The sequence below is a fragment of the Peromyscus leucopus genome, chromosome 9, assembly GCF_004664715.2.
Source record: "Peromyscus leucopus breed LL Stock chromosome 9, UCI_PerLeu_2.1, whole genome shotgun sequence".
NCBI lineage: Eukaryota > Metazoa > Chordata > Mammalia > Rodentia > Cricetidae > Peromyscus > Peromyscus leucopus.
This window is the reverse complement of record NC_051070.1, coordinates 75,378,935-75,400,362: the sequence shown is the minus strand read 5'-3', so window position 1 is coordinate 75,400,362 and position 21,428 is coordinate 75,378,935. Positions and strand designations below refer to the sequence as shown.

Below are 21,428 nucleotides of genomic sequence, written 5' to 3'. Positions count from 1 at the left end.
TATAGCGATTAGATTAAAAATTGAGCAGTCTGAGGAAGAAAACTTAGAACTAACACTATAAAATTCTAAATGATTAAATGTTCAAGGATTTTTTATTAGGAAATCATTGTATAAATTGCTGAAGTCAAAACATCCTAATCCATGGGGCCTGGAGAGAAGGCTCGGCAATTAAGAGCACTGGCTGCTCTTCCAGAGGACCTGAGTTCAATTCCCAGCAACCACATGATGGCTCACAACCATCTATAGTGGGATCTGATGCCCTCTTCTGGTCTGCAGGCATACATGCAGATAGAGCACTCATATACATAATAAATAAATAAATCTTAAAAAAAAAGAAAAAGAAAAAATCCTAATCCTGACACATCCCCACAAAACATAAAAAATAAATTTTATATTTCAGTTAAGTTTTTGCCGCCAAAATATAATAAAATAAAAACAAAAGGAAAGTGACAAATGGGAGAAATATTTACAATTCATGTTACAAACAGTTAAGGCTCCTAAATATAAGACACTCCTGGAAATGACTAAGAAAAATACATGCAGTCGAATTGACATACCACAAGGAATTTAACAGATATTCATTTAAAAGGACAATAAATGGCTCTTTAAAATAAGAAATAAACTGTACCTCACCTACAAAAAAAAAAAAAAAGGAAAGAAAGAAAATGGGATTTTAATTTGTGGAGGAATACTACTTTTCTTTTGCTAGATTAGAAAAAAATCCCAAAGACTTTTGTCAAAAACGTGGGAGAGATAGGCAAGTCCCCTACACATTATAAATTGATGTAGCCTCTGTGGGGCAGAGATTTGGAAATGGCTGTGAGAAAGCTAAGATGTTCACACACTTTGATTAGACTCTGATCTTTCCGAGTGAAAGCTTTTCTCTTCACACAGGTTTGTCCTTACATATGTGCAAGAAGACCTTGTACAAAATTTTTCCTCAAAACATTGCTTAAGAAATAACTTCAGTGGGGGCCTATGCCCCAAGTTTGGGTGCAGTGGTCTACTTCTGTCCTGCAAGACTGTAGAGCTGAACAAAGAAAGACTGAATGTAGACTCAGAAAGAACTCAAAGCAGGCTGATGGAGCAAATATTATCCCACTCTATCTAGTGAGACCTACAGTTAGTATTGGAGTCAGTTAAGATTACCTACTGTGAAGTGTCAAATAATCAAATCACGGTGTTAAATAAGGCAGTAATGCCAAATACTAATATTAAACATTACATTAATTGTTAGGTAAGTATCATTGAATGACTTAAACAATTCTTAGGAACTCGAAAAGTCTCAAATGGTTAATTAAAACACTGGCTAGGCAGCTAGCTTTTGAGGGAAGGATGAGGCAGGTGGCATGCAGATTTGGGGGCCATGAGCTCTGGAGAGCCGGGCACTGTAGATGAACAACAGACATGACATAAAAACAGGCTTAGTTATCCAGTGCAGTTCAGACTCAGAAGCAAGGTTTTGTTATTTACACACAGTATTAAGAGCAGCTGCATTCTCCATGCCAGGCCACACGCCACCTTCATTATGTTAAGGATGGGCACACACTTCCTGTCAGTATTGTCATAGAACTTTATGATGATGTTTAATGCTTAAAAAAAAAAAAAAAAGTACGCATTTTCCATTGTGAAGCCTTTTTACACCGAGTGAGCTGGGAGTGTTCTGGGCAGTAACAAGGAGTGTCATACATACCCTTTACATACATAGACATAAAAAGGGAAAAGGAGTTTTTTATTGTTGTTTTTTTTTGGGGGGGGGGTTGCTTGTTGTTGTTGTTGTTTTGTTTTTGTTTTTTGTTTGACAGCCTTTAACGTTGTGGACCTGAAAACTCTAGGTTTTTAAAGGGGAAAGCCACTTAAAGTCAGAGATGATAGTGACGGAAATAAGATTTAGGTCTTTGCTTTCAACACAGTACCAGAGATAAGACAAAAAGATTTTATAAGTTTCTTAAGAAAACATGACACTGATGGTTTTTCCTGAAGTAATCTGATTTTTTTAAATGTGTCTCTGTGTGTGGAGAGTCTGTGCTGTCTGTGTGCAGGCGTCTGCAGAGGCCAGGAGAGGCTGTAGATGTCCTGGAACTGTAGTTACAGAAGGCTGTGAGCTGCCTTGTGTGGGTGCTGGGAACCAAATCTAAGTCCTCCGGAAGAACAGCAAGTGCTCTCAACTTCTGAACCATTTCTCCAGCCCTGCAATATCTATCACTTACTGTCTACTGTAGTAAACAAAGCATAATGTTAGGAACTAGCCGAGGTCTGTTTTGTTCTGTTTTTTGAACAGGGTCTCACCCTGTAGACCAGGCAGGACGTGATCTCACAGAGATCCACCTGCATCTGCCTTCCGGATGCTGGGATCAAAGGCGTGCGCCACCCTGCCCAGCTTTTTCTCCTTTTAGCAAGCTTGTATGTTCAAAGTCTGCCACTGGCACAGTCCGTCCGAAGGATGAGCCTCAGCGTAGAAGGCTGGCGCTGCAGCTTCTCATCAGCTTGATGTCAATGCTGCAGGTGTAATGGTGGAGTGTCCGAGGGAACAGTCAGGGCTAGGTCTGCATTTAAGGGAGGACTTCAGGATGGCAGAGTCTGAATTCATGCAAACACACAAGATCGGAGTAATAAATGAAGGAAATGAAGAAGCTCTCAGCAAGAGAGTAAGACATAAAATGTGAGGGAATCAAAGGAAGAGACAGATGCTTTGCAGTGTCCCTCAGATGGGACAAAGTACCAAGGGCGCGCTGACCATGACATGACTATAATTTAGACGTAGCACTTAATTAGCATTGGTTTAAAGAAAAACCTTAATGATACCTGCACTTTAAGTCATGTGTGTATACTCAGAGTTGGTCACCATTAGAATCCTTCCTTTATTATCTTTATATCATATATATCATATATATATATATATATATATATATATATATATATATATATATATAAAATGCGTCTACCATGCAAGTATACTAACTCACCTAGTTGCAGGTGTAGAGAGCTAGGGCTGTAGCTCAGCTTACCTGGCATACGCAGTCCCCTTCTATCACTAACACTGCTCATAATAGTTCAAGACCAAGGAGGCAGATAGACCACCCATCAGCAGGCATTCCAGGTCAACAGCAAGTTACCAGAGCCCCAAGACTGGAACAGAGGCAAGCAGGAAGTGAGGGGAGACAAGCAGATGAGTAGAGTCAGATACTGTTATTACGAAGAAGGAGCTGGATAAATGGAGTCCCTGTATATGATGATGATGACTGGAGCCAGGAAGAGAAAGATGCCGGGAGCTACAATGACAAGATTGTGCGCGGGGACCATGCGCTCATGGGGCGAAGGGAAGACTACTTAAGGACAGTTCTCACTCGGGTTGGATTGATAGGTGGAACAAATTGTATGGCAGCCATTGCTGCCCAGAGAGGGGCTGGAGGGTCTAAGGTTTGTGGACATCATGTCACACCAGAGATGCTCACTAGGCATAGGTGGGTTGATGTGCTAGCTTGTAGCTTGGAGAAGAGTGGAGCTTCTGGCTAGTGAAAGAGATGTGATGGGATTATCTGAGAGAAGGTGTGGGGGAGGGCTGGAAGTATTTGCAGGATGAGTACCAGAGGTAGATGTGTTCAGGCTTGCAGCCTGGGGTTAACAGTGTACTGACCCCAGGAGAGGGGAGGGCCAGGAAGCCAGCCGGCCTAGGCTGAGAAGGGAAGTTGATCGGATGGGTGGGGAAATGGATGTGGTTTCCCACCGTATGACTGGTGGGCAAGAGCTAGTGGCTGCAGGCAGGCAGGCAGTCGAGCTTTCCTGAGGCTGGCATCCAGTCTGCGCCCTCTGTGCTTGCCATGGAATGCCTGCGGCCGAGGAAGGTTCCAAGAACAGCTGCTGGAGCTTGTATAGCAGCAGTTCACCGTGGCTGAGAAGATCTAAGCCATGGGTCATTTTTCTAGTACTCCTTTTTACTGTATTTTTGAAAGGTTATCAGTGACAGGCTAGAAATCTTTAAGAGAAACCAGAACAAATGTATGCCTTCAACCCCAGTGTCAAGACGCTCCAGAATGAAGAGCAAGTGAAGACTCGGGACAGTCAAGAGCAAATCTGGGGGGACACCGTTGGGGTACAAGGCATCTCCAGAGGCCTCCTGGGTAGAAACAGCCATGGTTCTACTGTGTCATAGAAAAAAGGCAGATAATGAATGTGTAGAGGGAGGGGAAGGAGATCTGAGAGGCCTTTGTCCCACTCGAGCACCATCTTCTTGGGCTCCACTAGCATTCAACAAATGAACTTTCATTATAGATAAAATTTCAAGTACGGTGAGTGAAGTTCTCACTACAGCTATTCTCTGAATGCCAACATTCTATGAATAGCAGATGAATTTAGAAGCATCTTGGCTTGTGTACCACTTAACTGTCAAATGAAATAGAGAGGCATCTCAGCTTGTCTACACGAGTGCCTGTAAGAGAATGTGGAGCTGGTCCAACAGAAGAAAGGACAGGCTGCAGGTTTCCCACACCAACTGGGTTTTCCATACGAGAGTGACTAAAATGCCTTTGCTGGCAAAAGCCGTATGAGGCTTGTGTCTTAAAGGAGAAAAACTTCCTAACACTCCAGAGGTTAGATGTAAATGTAGAGTGGTAAATCATATATGGCCAGCCAGAGAAGAGCACGGCTTAGAATAATTGATCCTAACAGGATGCTCCAGGTCTTAAAGTCAATTTCAGTTACATCATGAGACATGAATTTAGTGAGTTAGAGTAAAGTCACAATGTGACAGTCCTAGCAGGAAGTCGTTGCTGTGGCCATGAGGGGTGGGGCTGGGAAGTGGCCTCAATGGCAGATCACTTGCCTAGCCCTCTAAGAGTGGTGTGTGGCATCTTAGAAGAGTGCTCACTTTTAGCTTACAACAGTGCGTGATGTCCTGCCTTTCCTCTCTAAGATTCATAGACATGGGACACAGGCTTCATTCAGGTTTTGTGACATGAACAGGGAAATACAGACTTCTCACATTTATTTTGTTCCTAAACTTCTTTTGGAATAAAAATTTAGGGTGAGGTATGATGCTGATTTTGAAGAAGCCTTACTTGCTCCTTTTTATGTTTTTGTATTTATTAAATATTTCAGCATTTGTGACTTTCCTCTTTAAAAAATGAAAACTTTAGAAAAGAAAGAAACTTAGAGCTTGCCTCCACAAGATCTACACAAGATCAAGCTAGTCATTCCAGCTCAGGCAGGGCCAGGGCTGACAAGGCCCCTCCCTAACTGAGGAGCAGTTGATAGCTGATCGCTGCTGAGGAAGGGAGAGTCCATTTTCTGTTAGGTTGTGGACGTTGGTAGGTAGGGGACTATGCCCCACACCAATGCACATGTGGGTAGCACCAATTGGACTGAGGTTTAAAGTAAAAAAATAACAAGAGGTTGGGAAGGGGATTTGGAGAGGAGTCTTGGAGGAGGTGGAGTGAGGAGTAGGGAGTGGATATGATCCAGACACACATACATGTGTAAAAGTCTCAGATAACACGTAGTATATATTTTTTAAAGGAAAGGAGATGTGCTTTCATTCTATGCTTTTGTAGATTTTTATTTTGAGCTGTGCATATATAAAACTTCTTTTTAAATTTATTAATAAGTAATTTCAAGTTTTAAAAAGACTCCTGGCTTTGTCAGTCTGTAGAACTAAGTTACATGTCCATCTTTAAAAGGAATCCAACAGAGGGAAAGTTGTGCAACTTTAGAAAGATGAAGTGTGTGGTATGGTTTTATTGTCTCTAATTTAGATTTTTATGCCACATTTTAAAGTAAGTTGTATGTTTTCTAAGCCTGAAATGCATACAGCTAAGCAATACACATCTGCTCAAGTTGATAAGTTTCAGTGAAACCAGTAACTTTGTTTATTCCAGGCACATTTCATTAGAACAAGGAATTAAGGGCCATTAAGAAACAAGAGAAGGTAGACGGCTGTTGGCTGTTGGCTTTATGGGGTAGTGTATACATGGGAACAGACAGGAGAAATTTGCAAAGGAAATTAATGACACTTCAGGAAGCATGCAGAGCTAGATGATGTAAGATCTCTTCTTTTTACTTTGCTCGTTTGAATTTTTTAAAAGATCATGTATTTCACATTGCTTATCTTTTCAGACATAATTCATGATCAGAATAAAAACACCTTGGAAATTGATTTTCATGGCCTTATGTGCATACATGTCAGGGCCCATGTGTTCCTCCCGCTGGCAGCTTCTGAGTCAGTCTCTGTTTGCAGGCGAGGGCATTCGTGGCATATTTAGTGAGGAATTCTTCATCTTTGTGTAAATGCTTTTGATTGAAGGCCATGTTTGTCTCTGCCTTCTAGGCAAACACATAGGGAGCATCAGTATATAAATATTTAATATCCTGTTAAGCAAATGTGTCTTCCAGTTCGCAGGGGCAAGTAGGGTCTGTTTTAGTGGAATCCACTGAAAAAGAAAGGCTGTTAAAACACTAACATTGTAGTGAAATACAATCTCCTGGCAGCTTTGAAATCTCACTAGGAAAGGAAGCCACTATAATATTGGTAGCAGCTTTTAGACTTCCGCAGAGAGGTTTCTTTATAATCCAGACATGAGGTGCTAAGACCAGCTTTTTAAAAATTCCTCCACTCACATTTTGAGCTTTGGACTGACTTGGACACCCCATGTTCTTCTCCGGTTCACTGAGCAGTGGTGGCTGGTGCTTCCCCTCAGTCCCATGTAAGGGCTTTGTTTGCTCGGTGCTGTGAGTCATGGGCTGACTGACTTAGGGAGTCCAGCAAGCCAAGAGTTCCATTATTTCTTCAAAGGTTTGCTTCCTCCAGAAATAGACAACAAAGAATGATTTGCTGTAAAAGCAGTATCTCCAGCTGGGACTGAGAGAGACTCTAATATCATTCTCCCAGAACTGAGCTTTCTCGGAATATTAAAATGGTGGACTAACAGTCGTAAAGTTACAGTTAAAATGAAGAAGATCTAGGAGTCTCCTGTATAGCATTATGCCTGTAGTCGTGTGCATTTATATGTGCCCATCTCAGGCTGAGGAGATAGCTCAATTGGTAAACCTCTTGCCTCTCCAAGCCCCAAGTTCAAGTCCTAGAACCCACAAAAATAAATAAATAAATAAATAAATAAATAAACAAACCCTTAGCAGTGGTGTGTGCTTGTAATCTCAGTGCTGGGGGTGGAAGCAGTAGCCACCCTGCAGCCGGGTGAACTCCAGGCCAACGAGAGACTGTCTCAGAGGAGGTGGGCAGCATCTTTCCTTCTGGCCTCTGCATGCATGTGGACGAGGACACACACACACACACACACACACACACACACACACACACACACACACACACACACACACACGACGGGGAGGAGTAAGATCTTGTTAAGTGTTAGTACCATGATAAAATGAAGCAGGTTTTTTAAAAAGAGCTGGTGGTTGTGTACTGTAATTTCTCTCTTAGGAAGGAAGGAAGGGCACATAATTGATTAAGCAAAGATAATGAAGTTGACGGGGTTCTGGGCTCCTGTTCCTGTGGCGTTGTGAGTCATGAGAGTGTTTGGTTTGTTCAGGTGGGCAGATCAACAGAGAGCCCTATCGACTTCGTGGTTACGGACACAGTTTCTGGTGGACAGACTGATGATGCGCAGATCACACAGAGCACCATCTCTAGGTTTGCCTGCAGGATCGTGTGTGACCGGAGCGAGCCATACACAGCACGCATATTCGCAGCTGGATTCGACTCCTCCAAAAACATATTTCTTGGAGTAAGTACTATGGGTATATTCTGGTTTCAAAATCCCACCCACTACTGTGAGAGTTACTTAATTTGGGAGGAAATTGTTTTGTGTGGAGGCTGTAGTTAGATTTTTGAAGTTTTAGTTTTCAGAAGGAAAGCCTGAGAAGACGGTGATAAAAAGCTGAAGATAATTTGAAGCCTAGTCATATGTAGCCAGCACGGAGAAGCTGAGGGTCCTGAGTTCAAAGTCAGCCTGTATTACATAGAGAGACCCTGTCTCAATAAAGAGAAAACAATCTTCAGATTACTCTGTTGTTGTATTTGCTGCATCAATTATAATATATGCAATAATTATTTTTAAAGAAGTTCATGTTAACATTATAATACATTTATGGTGAATTTGAGAGGTTTACTTCAAAGGTAAAAGTAAGTGGCTAATTTCAGACATTTAGTGCTCAGAGGAAATTGTTAGTGAGCTGTTCATTGAAAGGTGAACGTTTGCTGTATTTCATACTGGATGTGGTATGTGGTAACAGAAAACAAGAAGCCCTGCCCTCATAGCATATCTTGATAAACCCCAAAAGTTTTAATGACTATCATATCTCAATACAAATACCTTTTGATTCAGAATTTTGGCTGGAAAGAGAAAATTGTCCATTGTGACCTAAAGGATAATAAAAATGTATTATCCCACATGCCAGGAAGTACCAAGGAAGGCCAGTCCAGCACTGGGTGATGCAGTGACCCTGTGACATCTCGGACCAGGTTCTCTCTGCCTTGCCCACTGCCTCTCCTGGTACACCAGCCACCCGGGGGTCGGGGAGAGTGGGGGTCTGCTCTTGAGGTGCACCTGCTGAGATTCCTGACATCCGCATAGGGCAGCTCCCGGAGAAAGAGGAGGGGGGTGGCGATCCTCTGTGCCTCTGTTAACTTCTCAGGGCAGAGCCTCCTCCCTGCAGGCACATCCCCACCCCCACCCCCCTTCACCAGGCATTAGGAAGCCTGGGGCTGTTCCTACTGGTTTATGCTAAGCAGGACTTTGATCCTTCCTGCCCTGCCATGGGGACAAAACGTGAGCTCTGCCTGGAAAGGAGAGGGACATCAGAGCAGTGTAGCAAGCAAGAATGTCTGTCCCATCACTGCTGCCATCACCTGGAGGAGAGACACGCAGTTTCCATGGAAACACACTGGTCCCCAAATTATTGGCTTGATCTTTTTAAGTTTGTACCTCTAATAAAAAGTACTTTTTAGATATTATTTTTCCTTCAGTATCCAGGTAATGAGTGTATGTGAAAAACCTTTAGGTACCTGGGTAAGAACAGGCTTGACACAGGAGTATCACTTTTAGTATCACTTTAGCATGCCTTTTCTGGTCTGTGGTATTGTTCTCCAGGAAAAGGCAGCAAAATGGAAAAACCCTGATGGCCACATGGATGGGCTCACCACCAATGGAGTTCTTGTGATGCACCCGCGAGGGGGCTTCACTGAGGAGTCCCAGCCTGGAGTCTGGCGAGAGATCTCTGTCTGTGGAGACGTGTACACCTTACGAGAGACCAGGTCGGCCCAGCAGAGGGGAAAGCTGGTGAGTGGACTTCTCTCTGGGAAATGTACCGAAGTGCAGACACTTCATGGTGACATCACTCTCCCACTGATGAAACTCGGAACCTTGGTGCGGGGTGAGGTGTGCACTTCTCTGACCCAGAAACAGAATGCCATTAGCTCTAATTTGGGGGGGCAGGTGGGGGTGGGGACTCTCCCTTCCTTGTAGCAGGCCGTTCCTGTGTGGAAGTATGTTACTTTTCATCCTGTCTTAAGAACGAGATCATTTATTATATTTATCACTGCAGAATTCATCTTTTCCCTTAATACTTTACTAATTCAGAAAAATCCTGAGCCGTGCAGGCAGTGAGTGAAATTTTCAAAATAAAAGTCTAGATTTTCTAAAACTAAGAAACAATGAAGTTCAATGAAGTCGGCATCTCCCCCGCTCCCTTCGTTTCATTGTTAGAAATTAATAGGGTTCTAGGTATTGTTCACCAGGGATAAAGATAGGGTTTTTACTTGGAGCCTCTCCTGTACCACATCAGCATGCTGACATTCTCAAATGCTACTGCCGAGCCTCAAAACAGGAGCTCTGCCCCCTTTTCGGGCACGGGTGGGAGCCTGAGGTTTCTGGCCATGCAGTAAGTAGCCTGTGGGACAGTCCCCTAAAGACGTGCTCCCCCTTCCCTCCTGCTTTGTTGCATAGACGTTAGAAAGAGGGAACAGGGGCCCTTTTCTAGATTATAGAGAAGAGGGCATCTCCCCAGGCGGCCATGGACAGAACACACGGGCTGGAGGGTGCGTGTCTTTCCAGGATGGAGACGGGATGAGGGACCTGGTGAACGGTTGGCTGTCCTACCCCTGAGGTTTGCTTCAGGGAGTCCTTGTCATTCTCTCTGTCTCACACTCTAGGGACAGGGGAGGCCCCTTCATCTTACAGTAAGGCCACCTTGTCTCAGTGGCTCTAACGAATACACAGGAAAAGCGTTTTCTGAGAAAGGTCAGGCCAAGTCTGTTTCATTTCAATACTTTGCAAGAAATTATAAATAGGAGAGGGACGGTGAGAACAGTTTCTTTACAAAACTGTTTCTGATGATTCAATAGTTTTCCACAAGACTGGCCCGGATGAACTGTCTTGTGATTAATCACTACAGCAGCAGCGGGAGACGGCACAGTGGATGCAGATGCTGCATTAGCGTTCCTCACCAGGACTCAGCTCATCCAGCCTGCACCACAGGCCTCAAAAGGAGGCCGAGTCACCCCTCCTCACCTGTGAAGAGGGGTAGCACAGACAAGTTACATTCTGCTCTGAGTCACAGTTAGAGTCCAACTCCAGTCACGATTGTCACACACTGCTGTATCACAGAGGTCTGTGCTTGGCGTTCGCCTGAGCTGGTTCACACTTGACATTTGCCTACCTGTGTGAATAGAAGCCGTTCACTGAGCTGGGCACGGGAGCCCCTGCCTCTAATGCTCAGAAGGTGGAGGCGGGCAAATTGTGAGTTCTGGGTCTGACTGGGCTACATAGTGAGACCCTGTCTCAAAACCAAAAGGTGGGAAGACAGCTCAGAAATCCCTCACAACAACAACAACAACAAAGGAATTAAGTAAAGCTACCCTGAGGCCCATGGCAAAATTGTCCAGTGAGCATGTCACTAGGTGGGTACTTACCCGCTCTGGTTACGGCAGTACAGCTTAGGCAGCAGTGTGTGCCGTAGACTTTTGCTAAGGTTGCTAAAAAGAAACACCTCCAAAAGTGGCTTGTATTGGTGGTGGTGGTGTGTGGGTGTACGTGTGTGTGTGTTTACGTGTGCACATGGAGACGACAGGACAACCTCTGGGATTGTTCCTCAGGCCCTGCCTGCCCTTTTTAGACAGGGCTTTACCCAGTAAGCTGAGTGAACTACCCAGTGATTCCCAGGATCCTCTGTCTCTGAGATTACAAGTGCACACCACCACCCCTGACTGTCTTACATGGGTTCTCCTGATCGCAAAGCAAATGCCTTACCAACTGAGCCGTCTCCCCAGCCCGGACAGACTAATTTGGAAATTAGTGCCTATCCGTAACGTGTCTTAGAACTCTATGTAATACGGACCTCTTTCTTCCTCACATCAAGCTCTCAGGGCTGTTGGGTTTAATACGTTGTCTGTTACCACAGATACCCTTTGGTGTGGTCCACTCACACTTTGCCTAGAAAAAGAGCCTGTGCCAGCCACCCTGCACCCCTCCAGTCCATCTGCTCTAGAGCTAGATGTGAGCTAACCAAAGGCACAGTGATTCTCTGAGCACCAAGACCTCTCTGCCCAGCCGTCCAGCCTGGGCCTGTTGCTTCCCACTGTGTCCTTACCCAGAGTTCCCCAGCCTGTTCAGTTCCCAAGGGCCCTGAGAGCGTCTTGTCCTCTCCATGCACAGGGTGATCACAGCTCTCTGGTGTGCTGGTCTCATCACCTTCCTCCTGGCTCCTGACATCGTTTCCAAATCTCCATTCAAGAAAAATTTTTCCAAAACTCATTTCTGACCCGTCTTCCTCAAAGTAACAGCACCAGTGTTTACCGCAGGCCAGACCTTCTAAGAAATCCATTTGTTTTCATTTCATCCTCACAGCCACCGTCTGCGTTCTAAAGAAAGGGGGAGCATGGGGCAGTCACACAGCTGTGGGTGACAGAGCCAGGTCCCTGACAGGCCAAAAATGCCGGAGTCTGCCCTCAGCCACGGAGGGCCGGTGGCTGGCCTCGCCGCTGTTCCTGGTTGATGGCTCCTGGCTCCAGGCATGCCTGCCTCCCCCTCCCGAAGAGGGGCTTTCTGTTGGGTTGGTCTTGCTCCCTTCAGGCCTTCGTGGGCCTCTGGCACCAGTAGAGGTATGCTGAGTCCCGCTGTCCGGCCTCACCCTGCTGCTAGTCAGCTGTTAATCCCCTGTGTGCGCACGTGGTGCATAGCACAGCCGTCCAGGGCAAACCAAGGCTTTTCAGGAGGACTCCCACCTCCGACCACAGGGGACACGGATGAAAGAGAGATGGAGGTGCGCGCAGCTCAGGGTTGCCTGGAGTGTTGGGTGCTGTGGTGAGGCGTTGGCTCTGCTAGAGGAGCACGGGTCTTCACTGGCAGCGCACCTCTCAGCCCTCCTGAGGTGTATGGGTATATTACCAACAGAAGAAGTGACAGATAAAAGTGTAATGTTTGTGAGATCCTTGAGTAACCACTGCATTAGTCAAACTTGAAGGTCAACATTGCTGTGAGTGCTGTACCCTGGACAGTTATGCGTATTGAGGCTGGGGGCGCGGGGATGACAATTCCCAAGTCCTGTTTAGTCAGACATGGCCCCTCCCTGTGTCTTCTGTTTTTCTTAAGGAAAGGATGTTGGGGTGCCTTTGCCCCCATAGCTCACAGGATCCTGCTTTTAATGGCGTGTCTGTTGGACCCGTTGCAGGTGGAGAGTGAGACCAACGTCCTGCAAGACGGCTCCCTCATCGACCTCTGCGGGGCCACTCTTCTCTGGAGAACCGCAGATGGCCTTTTTCACACTCCCACTCAGAAGCACATTGAAGCCCTCCGGCAGGAGATCAATGCAGCCCGACCCCAGTGTCCTGTGGGTCTCAACACCCTGGCCTTCCCCAGCATCAGTCGGAAGGAGGTGGTGGAGGAGAAGCAGCCCTGGGCATACTTGAGCTGTGGCCACGTGCACGGTTACCACAACTGGGGCCATCGGAGTGACACGGAGGCCAACGAGAGGGAGTGTCCCATGTGCAGGACTGTGGGCCCCTACGTCCCTCTCTGGCTGGGCTGTGAGGCAGGATTTTACGTTGACGCCGGACCCCCAACTCATGCCTTCACCCCCTGTGGACACGTGTGTTCAGAGAAGTCTGCGAAGTACTGGTCTCAGATCCCACTGCCTCACGGGACTCACGCATTTCATGCCGCCTGTCCGTTCTGCGCCACACAGCTGGTCGGGGAACAGAACTGCATCAAATTGATTTTCCAAGGTCCAGTGGACTGACATCCTGGACAGCCATCTACGCGTTATTAACAAGTTACTGTGAAGATCTTGCCACTAACTCTAGATTCTACCTTTTTGTAATGATGTTTGTTAAGGGGACGGCCAGCTGGGGTGGGGGAAAAGGAGGGGGGGGTCTGGTTACGAAGCCCGGCAGGAGTTGACAGATACCACTGTGTTTTGCATGCCTACAGCAGCAGCGTCGTCACTGAGGTCTGCCTGATTAAACCTTAATACCTGTGTAATAATTGGATTTCAACTACCATGCTCTTATTTTTAACTTTGGGTTTTTAACCGAGTTTTTTTTTTCTTTGTAAACTTGGACACGATTTTACATCCTTTTTTTTTAACAAGTGGAGGAGAAATTTATCCAACAGATGTCTCTTAGAACACAGCCTGGGGTGTCTCTTAGGCACAGGTGGCACACACAAGATGTGTAGTGGCTGAGAATATGGACAGTGGCCAGAATCTGACCCATTACCAAAGGGCCGGCTCTGCCGGCCCTTCCGGAAGCACTCAGTAGACAGGAGGCATAGGCCAGGCACTTGTTTTAAAAACTACAGCTTTTTTTCTCATTTATTTGTCTGACTTTGAGTGGAAAAGAATATCCATATACCATTTTATTTAACTTGAGCGGAATTTATTTACACACTCATTTATCAGATACTTGGCATGTCAAAGACTTTCCCATAAAGTTTTAGTCTGCCCTGTTATTTTTGTTTAATATGGGCTGTCTCTCATCCTCATCTTACATGTCAAAAATGGATTAATTAATTAAAACCCAGCAGCTTTTCAAAATTCATGAACTGAGGGCGGCGGCGGCAGCCATGGCTCAGCGAGGCTGCTGCAGCCATGGGCAGCTGTGAGCATGTCCTGGGGACTCTGATACCAGCTTTATCTGCATCCTGGACCCAAGGGAGATTTGAAGTACGCTTTTACTTTTTAAAGCCACTTGTTGGCACTTTGTAGTGTGGCTCCCCCCTCCCCCCCTCCCCCGCCTCTTCCTCGTCCTTTTTTAGAAAGCTAAATTTTGTGAGCCCAGCAGCAGCAAACGACAGTGAGATGGTCACTTTGGTTTGCTGTCTCCCACCATCTGTCACCTTCCCTTTCAGGTTAAGGAGCCCCGCGAGTTTTCAAATGTTTGCGAATCAAATTAAATTTAAATGTGATCATTAGACACACAGAGCACTGAGTGGGGCAGCTGCAGAAATCATTTGAAATTCCTGATTTTGAGAAAGAGCTAGTGAGTGTTCACTGAGAAAGAATTCAATCGGAATTTCATATGAGCCGTGCTAACCCTCTCTGCTGGTTTCATGTTGTGTTAATTAATGATTCCTCAATACTCATTTTCTGTGTTTGCCGCCAGGGGTATTGTGGCTCCCAGAATGTAGACACTCTTGGGCTTAGCTCTGTTCCACCCATTCCCAGTGAGCAAGTCTTCAGTTATACTAACCTCTGCTTAAATGGACCATCCACAGCTATGAGCTGCCTGTTTTAGCTTTCGTAAATATGTATAATTTATGTGAGTCTGATGATATACTATGTCCATACTTGAACTGGTTTTTCCAATTTGCAGATATTTCGCCTGCTTGCAGATATTTTGCCTATTTCAGCAAATTAAACCTATTTGAGTACTTTTTCTTAAAAACAAAAAGGTATATTAATTACTCTTTAATGCTGCTGCTTAATTTGACCAAGTATGCTGGATTTGCTTGTCAGTTTTTAAATAGCTTTATTTCCCATGGAGACCATTGTGTAGGAAGAGGGATTTTTTTGTTTTGTTTTAATTATATTTATGATGTGGAAATCCAACCACAGTCTTTTTTTAGTTAGTTTCCTCTCTTCTACATAGATTACCTACAAACAAAACAGAAATGAAGAAAAAGAACTTTCTGGAAAAACCTATTGGATGCCATCTGGTTTTCAGAGAAGGATAAAGGGCGCATGCCTTCCCGCCTCTTGTTTTATGGAGATAGCTTGAGGATTCTTGATACCCTAGGATTATCTTCTAAGATAAAGGGTGTTACACCCAGAAAGGTTGAATTTCACCTATCAAAATAAATAAATAAATAAATAAGCTTTTATTTTTCAAGGACATTCAACTTCTCTGTGTCAAGGATGTGTAAGGCTGCTAGTTCTGCGCATGACACAGGCCCATTCAGAATCCATGGCATCGCAGACTCAGACAGCCAAGTGCAAGCTGAAACCCGGTCAGGAAGCGCCAGCTCCTCAGTGGCGGTAGGCCACCCGCGTCGTTTCCTTTGGTTTCCAGGTGGGGAATAGCAAGGGTGTCACACCTGCAAAGGAAGCCTGCTGACTCTGAGAAGGTCACCTTCTACTGAGGGAAGAGTTTTCAAGTCTGAGAGCAATTGAATGTTTAAGAATAGAGAACTAGTTCATCCATGTAGAATGACAGAATTGAGAAGAGGAAACTCCCCCGAGGTCACCTCTGTTTTCATGCTTCGCTGCCATCACATTTAAAGGATGGATCCTAACACACACACACATACACACACACACACACACACACACACACACACACACACACACCACCTCCACCCCTACACACACATGTACATAAGGAAATCACCAACCACTTGCCCCGTCTCAGCCTGACCAGTTGCCTTTTTCAAGTAGGTTTTTAGAAGTAAACCTAGTTACATGCTTCCATAGATAATAGGTTTTTTCAGTTCTTTGTGTCATTTTGTTACAAAAAAAAAAAAGAAAGAAAGAAAGAAAAGAAGATTCAGAGTGAAGAGGATACAGCTCTGAGTATTTTTTCTAGGGTTTTATTATTATTGATCAGTGCTGCTGGGTCATACACACTGCAGCTCTCAACATTTCTCTGATTTCTTTCAGCTTTTTGCAAAAAAAGGGCTATAGTTCACACTGCGGAGTAAGTATTACACTTTCTGGGTCCTCCCCCCAACACGTCTGTGGCCCAAAAGAATTAAAATCTTTTAATATAAATAGAGAGCATATTTATATCATTCCTCAATAGTTAATTATAGGGTTTGGTACCTTTGTGCCTCAGGGAAGCCATGTGATGTGACTGGTAATAGACTTTCAGGGTTAGGGTGTAGAAAAAGGAGAAAGCCATGGGAAAATGTGATGGGCTCCGTTAAGGAGACTAATTAATCTAGTGCAGAACTATGCCGGGACCGGCATAAAGTGATTGTAGTAATCTGTTTCCCAGGACTAGTAGGGAAATCGTTTTAAGTTATTACATATACTGTATTAGGAGAGTTGAGAACTCTTCATAAAACATCGATGCCTCTTATTTTTACTTACCAATCTCTGTTACTAGGAGCTCAGTATTGCTATTTGAACACTTTTAAGAGTCTAGGGGACGCATTTTCTACGTAAGTGTATTAAAGGTTGTTCTGTGATTTCACTCAACTTTCCTTCTTCTCGGGAGCTGTTCTTTTCTTTGGATGTAGATGAGAGGTGGGTAATCAACGCTCTCAGTGTTGTTTTCATGCAGTCTTGCCTCTCACAGTGGAAATGCAGACGGACAGGCCCCAGGACCTTGATTTCAAGCCAGATGGGGTTCTGTTCCCTTGGCTGTCAATCTCATGACCCCATAGTTCTGCCTTTATGTACTAAGGGTCTGGAGCTCCTGCTGTGGTGAGGAGCACAGGACACAGCTCCAGTCATGACATTAGGACCCAAGGCCAGTGAGATAACTTGAGAATATTTTTAGAAGAAGCGAAGCATTACTGAAGAGGTTAAACAGTTCTGTCTTGTCTTTTTAGTAATATGTCCTCACAAGTGTCTGCCCTCATGATTCCATAGTGAATAATAGGGAAAAACGGTATATTTTCCATTCAGCTTAACTTTCTAAACAAAAATCAATGTGCTGAAAGGGATGTTCTATCTTTTAAGCTGAGATCACAGATTGCTTCTCTGTATTAAGAAATCTAGAAATAGGGGGCTGGTCATATTTACCATGTATAGTGTTATAAGCAGTTAAATTTTATGGCTATATTTGTAAAATTTGTTCTTTTCTATTTCATGTCAAATTGAAAAATTTATTTCTTCACTGTTGTACTTGTGGAAATACAAGCCATTTTACAGGAAAAAAAACCTTCAAAAGCTATTAAACAAATCTTACCTTGTTTGTAAGTCGTCTTCAGCTCTGTTGTTAGACCTGCTTCATCAAGAGGACATGGATAGAAAAGTAGACTTGATGTGTACATTTCCTGAACTCCCACACGAATCCCAAACAAACGGGTTGATTGTTGTTTTATACTCTGCACACTGCATACTTAAATCTGTGTTCTGAAAAATTCCCACAATAATTTTTTATTAAATTCCATTGGTGCTCATATTACTATCTCTTGTGACATTTTATCACTGTCAAATAAATGTAACTTGTAGGAAAATTTAACCTGGCTTGTAGAATTAATGGATTTTCTTCATGATAATTATAATTGCATTACTACTTTTGTGGTAGCCTTAATTCCTTTTTTTAACAGCACAAGGATCGTGTGTAAGCCTTCAAGCCTTAAGCTGATATGTCTATGTCTATCATAAGAATATATTTACATTTGTAGTAGGCTTTATTTTCTATTCACATTGATATTCAAGGACTATTACTATTGTTATGGGAAATAGATTTCTCATTTCAAAAAAGAATACAAACATAGCCTTTTATATAGGAAGCAAGTGTTCTATTTTTATCAAATGTGAAGTGTCATGAATTGTAAAATGTGTTTTATAGTTAGACAGCTAGTTATACTTGTAAGGTATATCCTACTCAGCAAGTGTGCTGGAATTCATTCGACTTGGGGGGAAAAAATAGTGTTTTCAACAAATGGATAGGGAACCACTGGATATGTACATGCAAAAGAATGAAATTTAGGTCCCTACCTCAGACAGTATGCAAAAATAAATAAATAAATAACTCAGTGGGCCAAAGAGCAGAACTGTAGAACTCTCAGAAGAAAGCATAAGCTCTGGTGTCTTTAAACTAGTCTGCACTTTCTTAAATACCATAACCATGAAAAACAAAAGGAGAGAATAATGAACAACGTGGATTTCTCCAAAATTAAAAACTTTGGTGCATGGGATGAAATTGTCATAAGACAATTCACAAGGTAAGAGTATATACTAATATATTAATATATGGTGGCCATAGGTCTCAGGAGGACATTGAATCAAGTGTAGGTAAGAAATTCAACTTGTTGACAAGAAGAGGACCCCACCAAAAAAAGTCAAAGTTTATTTTTTCCAGAGAAGATGCATAAATGTCCAGTAAGCCCATAAGACATGCTCAACATTATTAGTCATTGGGGAATGCAGATTAAAACTACATAATTCTGCTTTTTATCTACTGGGATAACTAAAAAAAAAGACCACCACTGGGCTCTTTCAAGAGGTTGGAACATGAGAATCCTCATCCCCTTTTCTGGGATAGGAAACTAATGCTGCTGCTTTGGGACAAATCGTTTGCAGTTTCTCAGAACATCCAATGTGTAGTTACTATGTGATCAGACAATCTACACCCAGGTATCTGCACAAAACTGAAAACCCAAAAACATGAATGAACGTCGCTTGCACTTTTAGCTTGGGAAATAATAGGTTTCCACATGGAGTTGCCGTACAGATCTCATTTTGATCTATCCCCGTGCACACCCAGCTGTGTTCCCTCCCACAAGCAGCACCCCCTTCCATATTGCCGTCCCCTCCTCCCCACTCAGAGCCACCCTTAGTCTCCTAGGCCCCTTTCTAGTTTCCTGGACTTCACCTTTATTTTCTCCCACCTGAAAGCCCATGTTTAACAAAGGCCAGGATCTGCATGTAAGAGAGAATGTGTGCAATTTGTCTTTCTGAGCCCGGCCTACCCCACTTACAATAATGGTTTCCAGTTCCATTCACTTTCCAGCAAATTCTGTTTTTCTTTACAATGGAATTCAATTGTAGTGTGTGTGTGTGTGTGTGTGTGTGTGTGTGTGTGTGTGTGTGTGTGCAACAATTCCAACATCCATCCATCTGCTCGTGAACATCGAGGCTGATCCCTTGCCATTGTGCAGAGCCATGTGGGTGTGTCAGTGATAATGTGGCGTTATCACTAATAGGAAAGGCCGAAAAGCAATCCAAATGCCCATCACCTGAAAAATGAATAAGCAAAATGTACATAGTTACAATGATATTTGGGCTGGAAAAAAATGAAGTGCTAATACATACTTCAACACAGATTAACCTTGAAAATACATTACGTTTGTAAGAAAATAAGACACAAAAATCAACATATATGTCAGAAACGGAAACCCACAAAGGCAAATTCGTGGTCACTGGGGATTAAGGGAAAATAAAGAATGGTTACAAATAGGTTTAAGGTTTGTTTTGGGGGTGATAAAAATGTTCTAAACTTAGTGGTGGCTGGTCAACTGTGAATATGCTAGAAAACAACAAATCATTAAATTGTACGCTTGAACAGGAAACAACTACATGAATTTTATCTCAAAACTTATTTTTTAAAAAGGATACACCATAGGATCAGAGAGATGTCTCAGAAGGTAAAAGCACTTGCCACCAAGCCTGACAACCTGAGTTCAATCCCAATAATCCACATAGTGGGAAGAGAGAATAGACATTCTGTAAGTAGTCCTCTGACCTCCACTCACTGTGACATGAACATGCCTACACACACACACACACACACACACACACACACACACACACACATACACACACACACACTCCAGTAATGAAGATAATGATGAGTAAACAAGTGTAATTTTTTTTTTATTGTAAGGATACATCCTAAATTCCAAATTCTGAGTAGTTAGGTGGTGAAAATTTGGGATCTTATAGTTAAATACCATATTATAATTTTGGTTTGGTTCTATGTGTGGCAATATTTGACTTTTCTATATTTGGCCTGACTTGAGACATTCCCCCAAAGTCTTAGAACACAGCCTGTCCCTGTCTGTCATCCTTCCATTTGCCATTAAAGAGTGTATAAGCCTTCCAAAGGCAGCTTCGCAAACAACCACAGTGTCTTGACTCTGCCTCCTTCCATTAGGAGGAAAGCGCAGAATGCTAGTCCCAAACACTTCAAAATCCACTTTATTTGAGAAGCATCCAGTTGGGTTTGGAGGTGTATGTCTATGTAATCCCACTGCTTAGATGGTAAAGGCAGAGGCAGGAAAATCAGGAAGTACAGGCCATAGTGAGTTCTAGGCCAGCCTGGGCTACCTGAGGCCCCATCTCAAGAAAAGAAAGGAGGAAAGAGAAAAGGCTCAGGAAGCGAAGAAAAAGGACATCTTTGTCAATGAAAATTTTTTCATAAAATAAAAACCAATAGAGAGCTATTGTTTAAAAGAATTTAAACACAGGAGGCATAAAGTAAAAGCTATTCATAGTCTCAAATGAACATCATTAACAGAACTATTTATTTCTAAACTCAAAAACCTTTTAAAAAATTGTAACCTCAAATTTGAAGTTATGGTTTGAATCTAAAATAACCCCCAGCCCCCAATAGGTTTACATCTTTGCCCCCCAGTTCATGGCACTTTCTGGAAAGATGAAGGAACTTTAGGAGGTGGGAGTTTGCTGGAGAGAGTGACTCACCGGGGGGTGGGTCTCGAAGTTTCTCAGCCTGGCCCTGGGCCACTTCTTTTTCACTGCTTCTTGAGTGTGGATGCTGCGACGTGACCAGCCAGCCCCTTGATCCAGCCACCTGCTTGTCTCTGGCTGCTGTGTGTCTTTCCCACCACACAGGACTGTCTCTCTCTAAACCGTGAGCCCAAACTAGTCCTTTCTCCCTTAAGTTGCTGTTGTCGGTCTGTGTTGTTGCAGCAGCGAGAAAGGAACAAAGACAGGAGGAGGTTTAAAGGGAAACAGCCATTTATAATCTCATCACCTAGAAATGGACATGGCTACGAGTGGCAGAGTTATCTCTAAACTTAAAACATGAATTTTTAATTGTATCCTGTGATTTTTGTTCTCACCTTGCTTTGGTTGTATAAGAAGTGAGGCTTGGGGGATGTAGAGGGAAGTGCTGGCCTTTACGTCCGCTGCAGGACTGTGTCTGAAGCTGGTAAAGTAGGACCACAGTCATTATGGCTCCGGAGCTGTGATCCTGAGCAAACATTTTCCAGACTGCCACATTGCCCTGAGTATCCATTAACAACTGTAGGATGCCCAACTGGACTGTTCAGAAGCATCATTTCGTG

At 43.6% G+C, this 21,428-nt stretch overlaps 1 protein-coding gene across 2 annotated transcripts in view; it reads left to right on the top strand.

Annotated features, from left to right (window-relative positions):
- Nucleotides 1-17,635, top strand: part of Peli2 (pellino E3 ubiquitin protein ligase family member 2) — a 143,440-nt gene extending 125,805 nt beyond the window's left edge. For both annotated transcript variants that reach the window (XM_028873559.2, XM_037208583.1), the window contains exons 4-6: nt 7,545-7,739; nt 9,105-9,293; nt 12,682-17,635. In XM_028873559.2, coding sequence (XP_028729392.1) covers nt 7,545-7,739; nt 9,105-9,293; nt 12,682-13,248 — 951 coding nt within the window. In that variant the 3' untranslated portion in view covers nt 13,249-17,635. The remainder of the gene's footprint in view (nt 1-7,544; nt 7,740-9,104; nt 9,294-12,681) is intronic.
- The last annotated feature ends 3,793 nt before the right edge of the window (nt 17,636-21,428 follow it).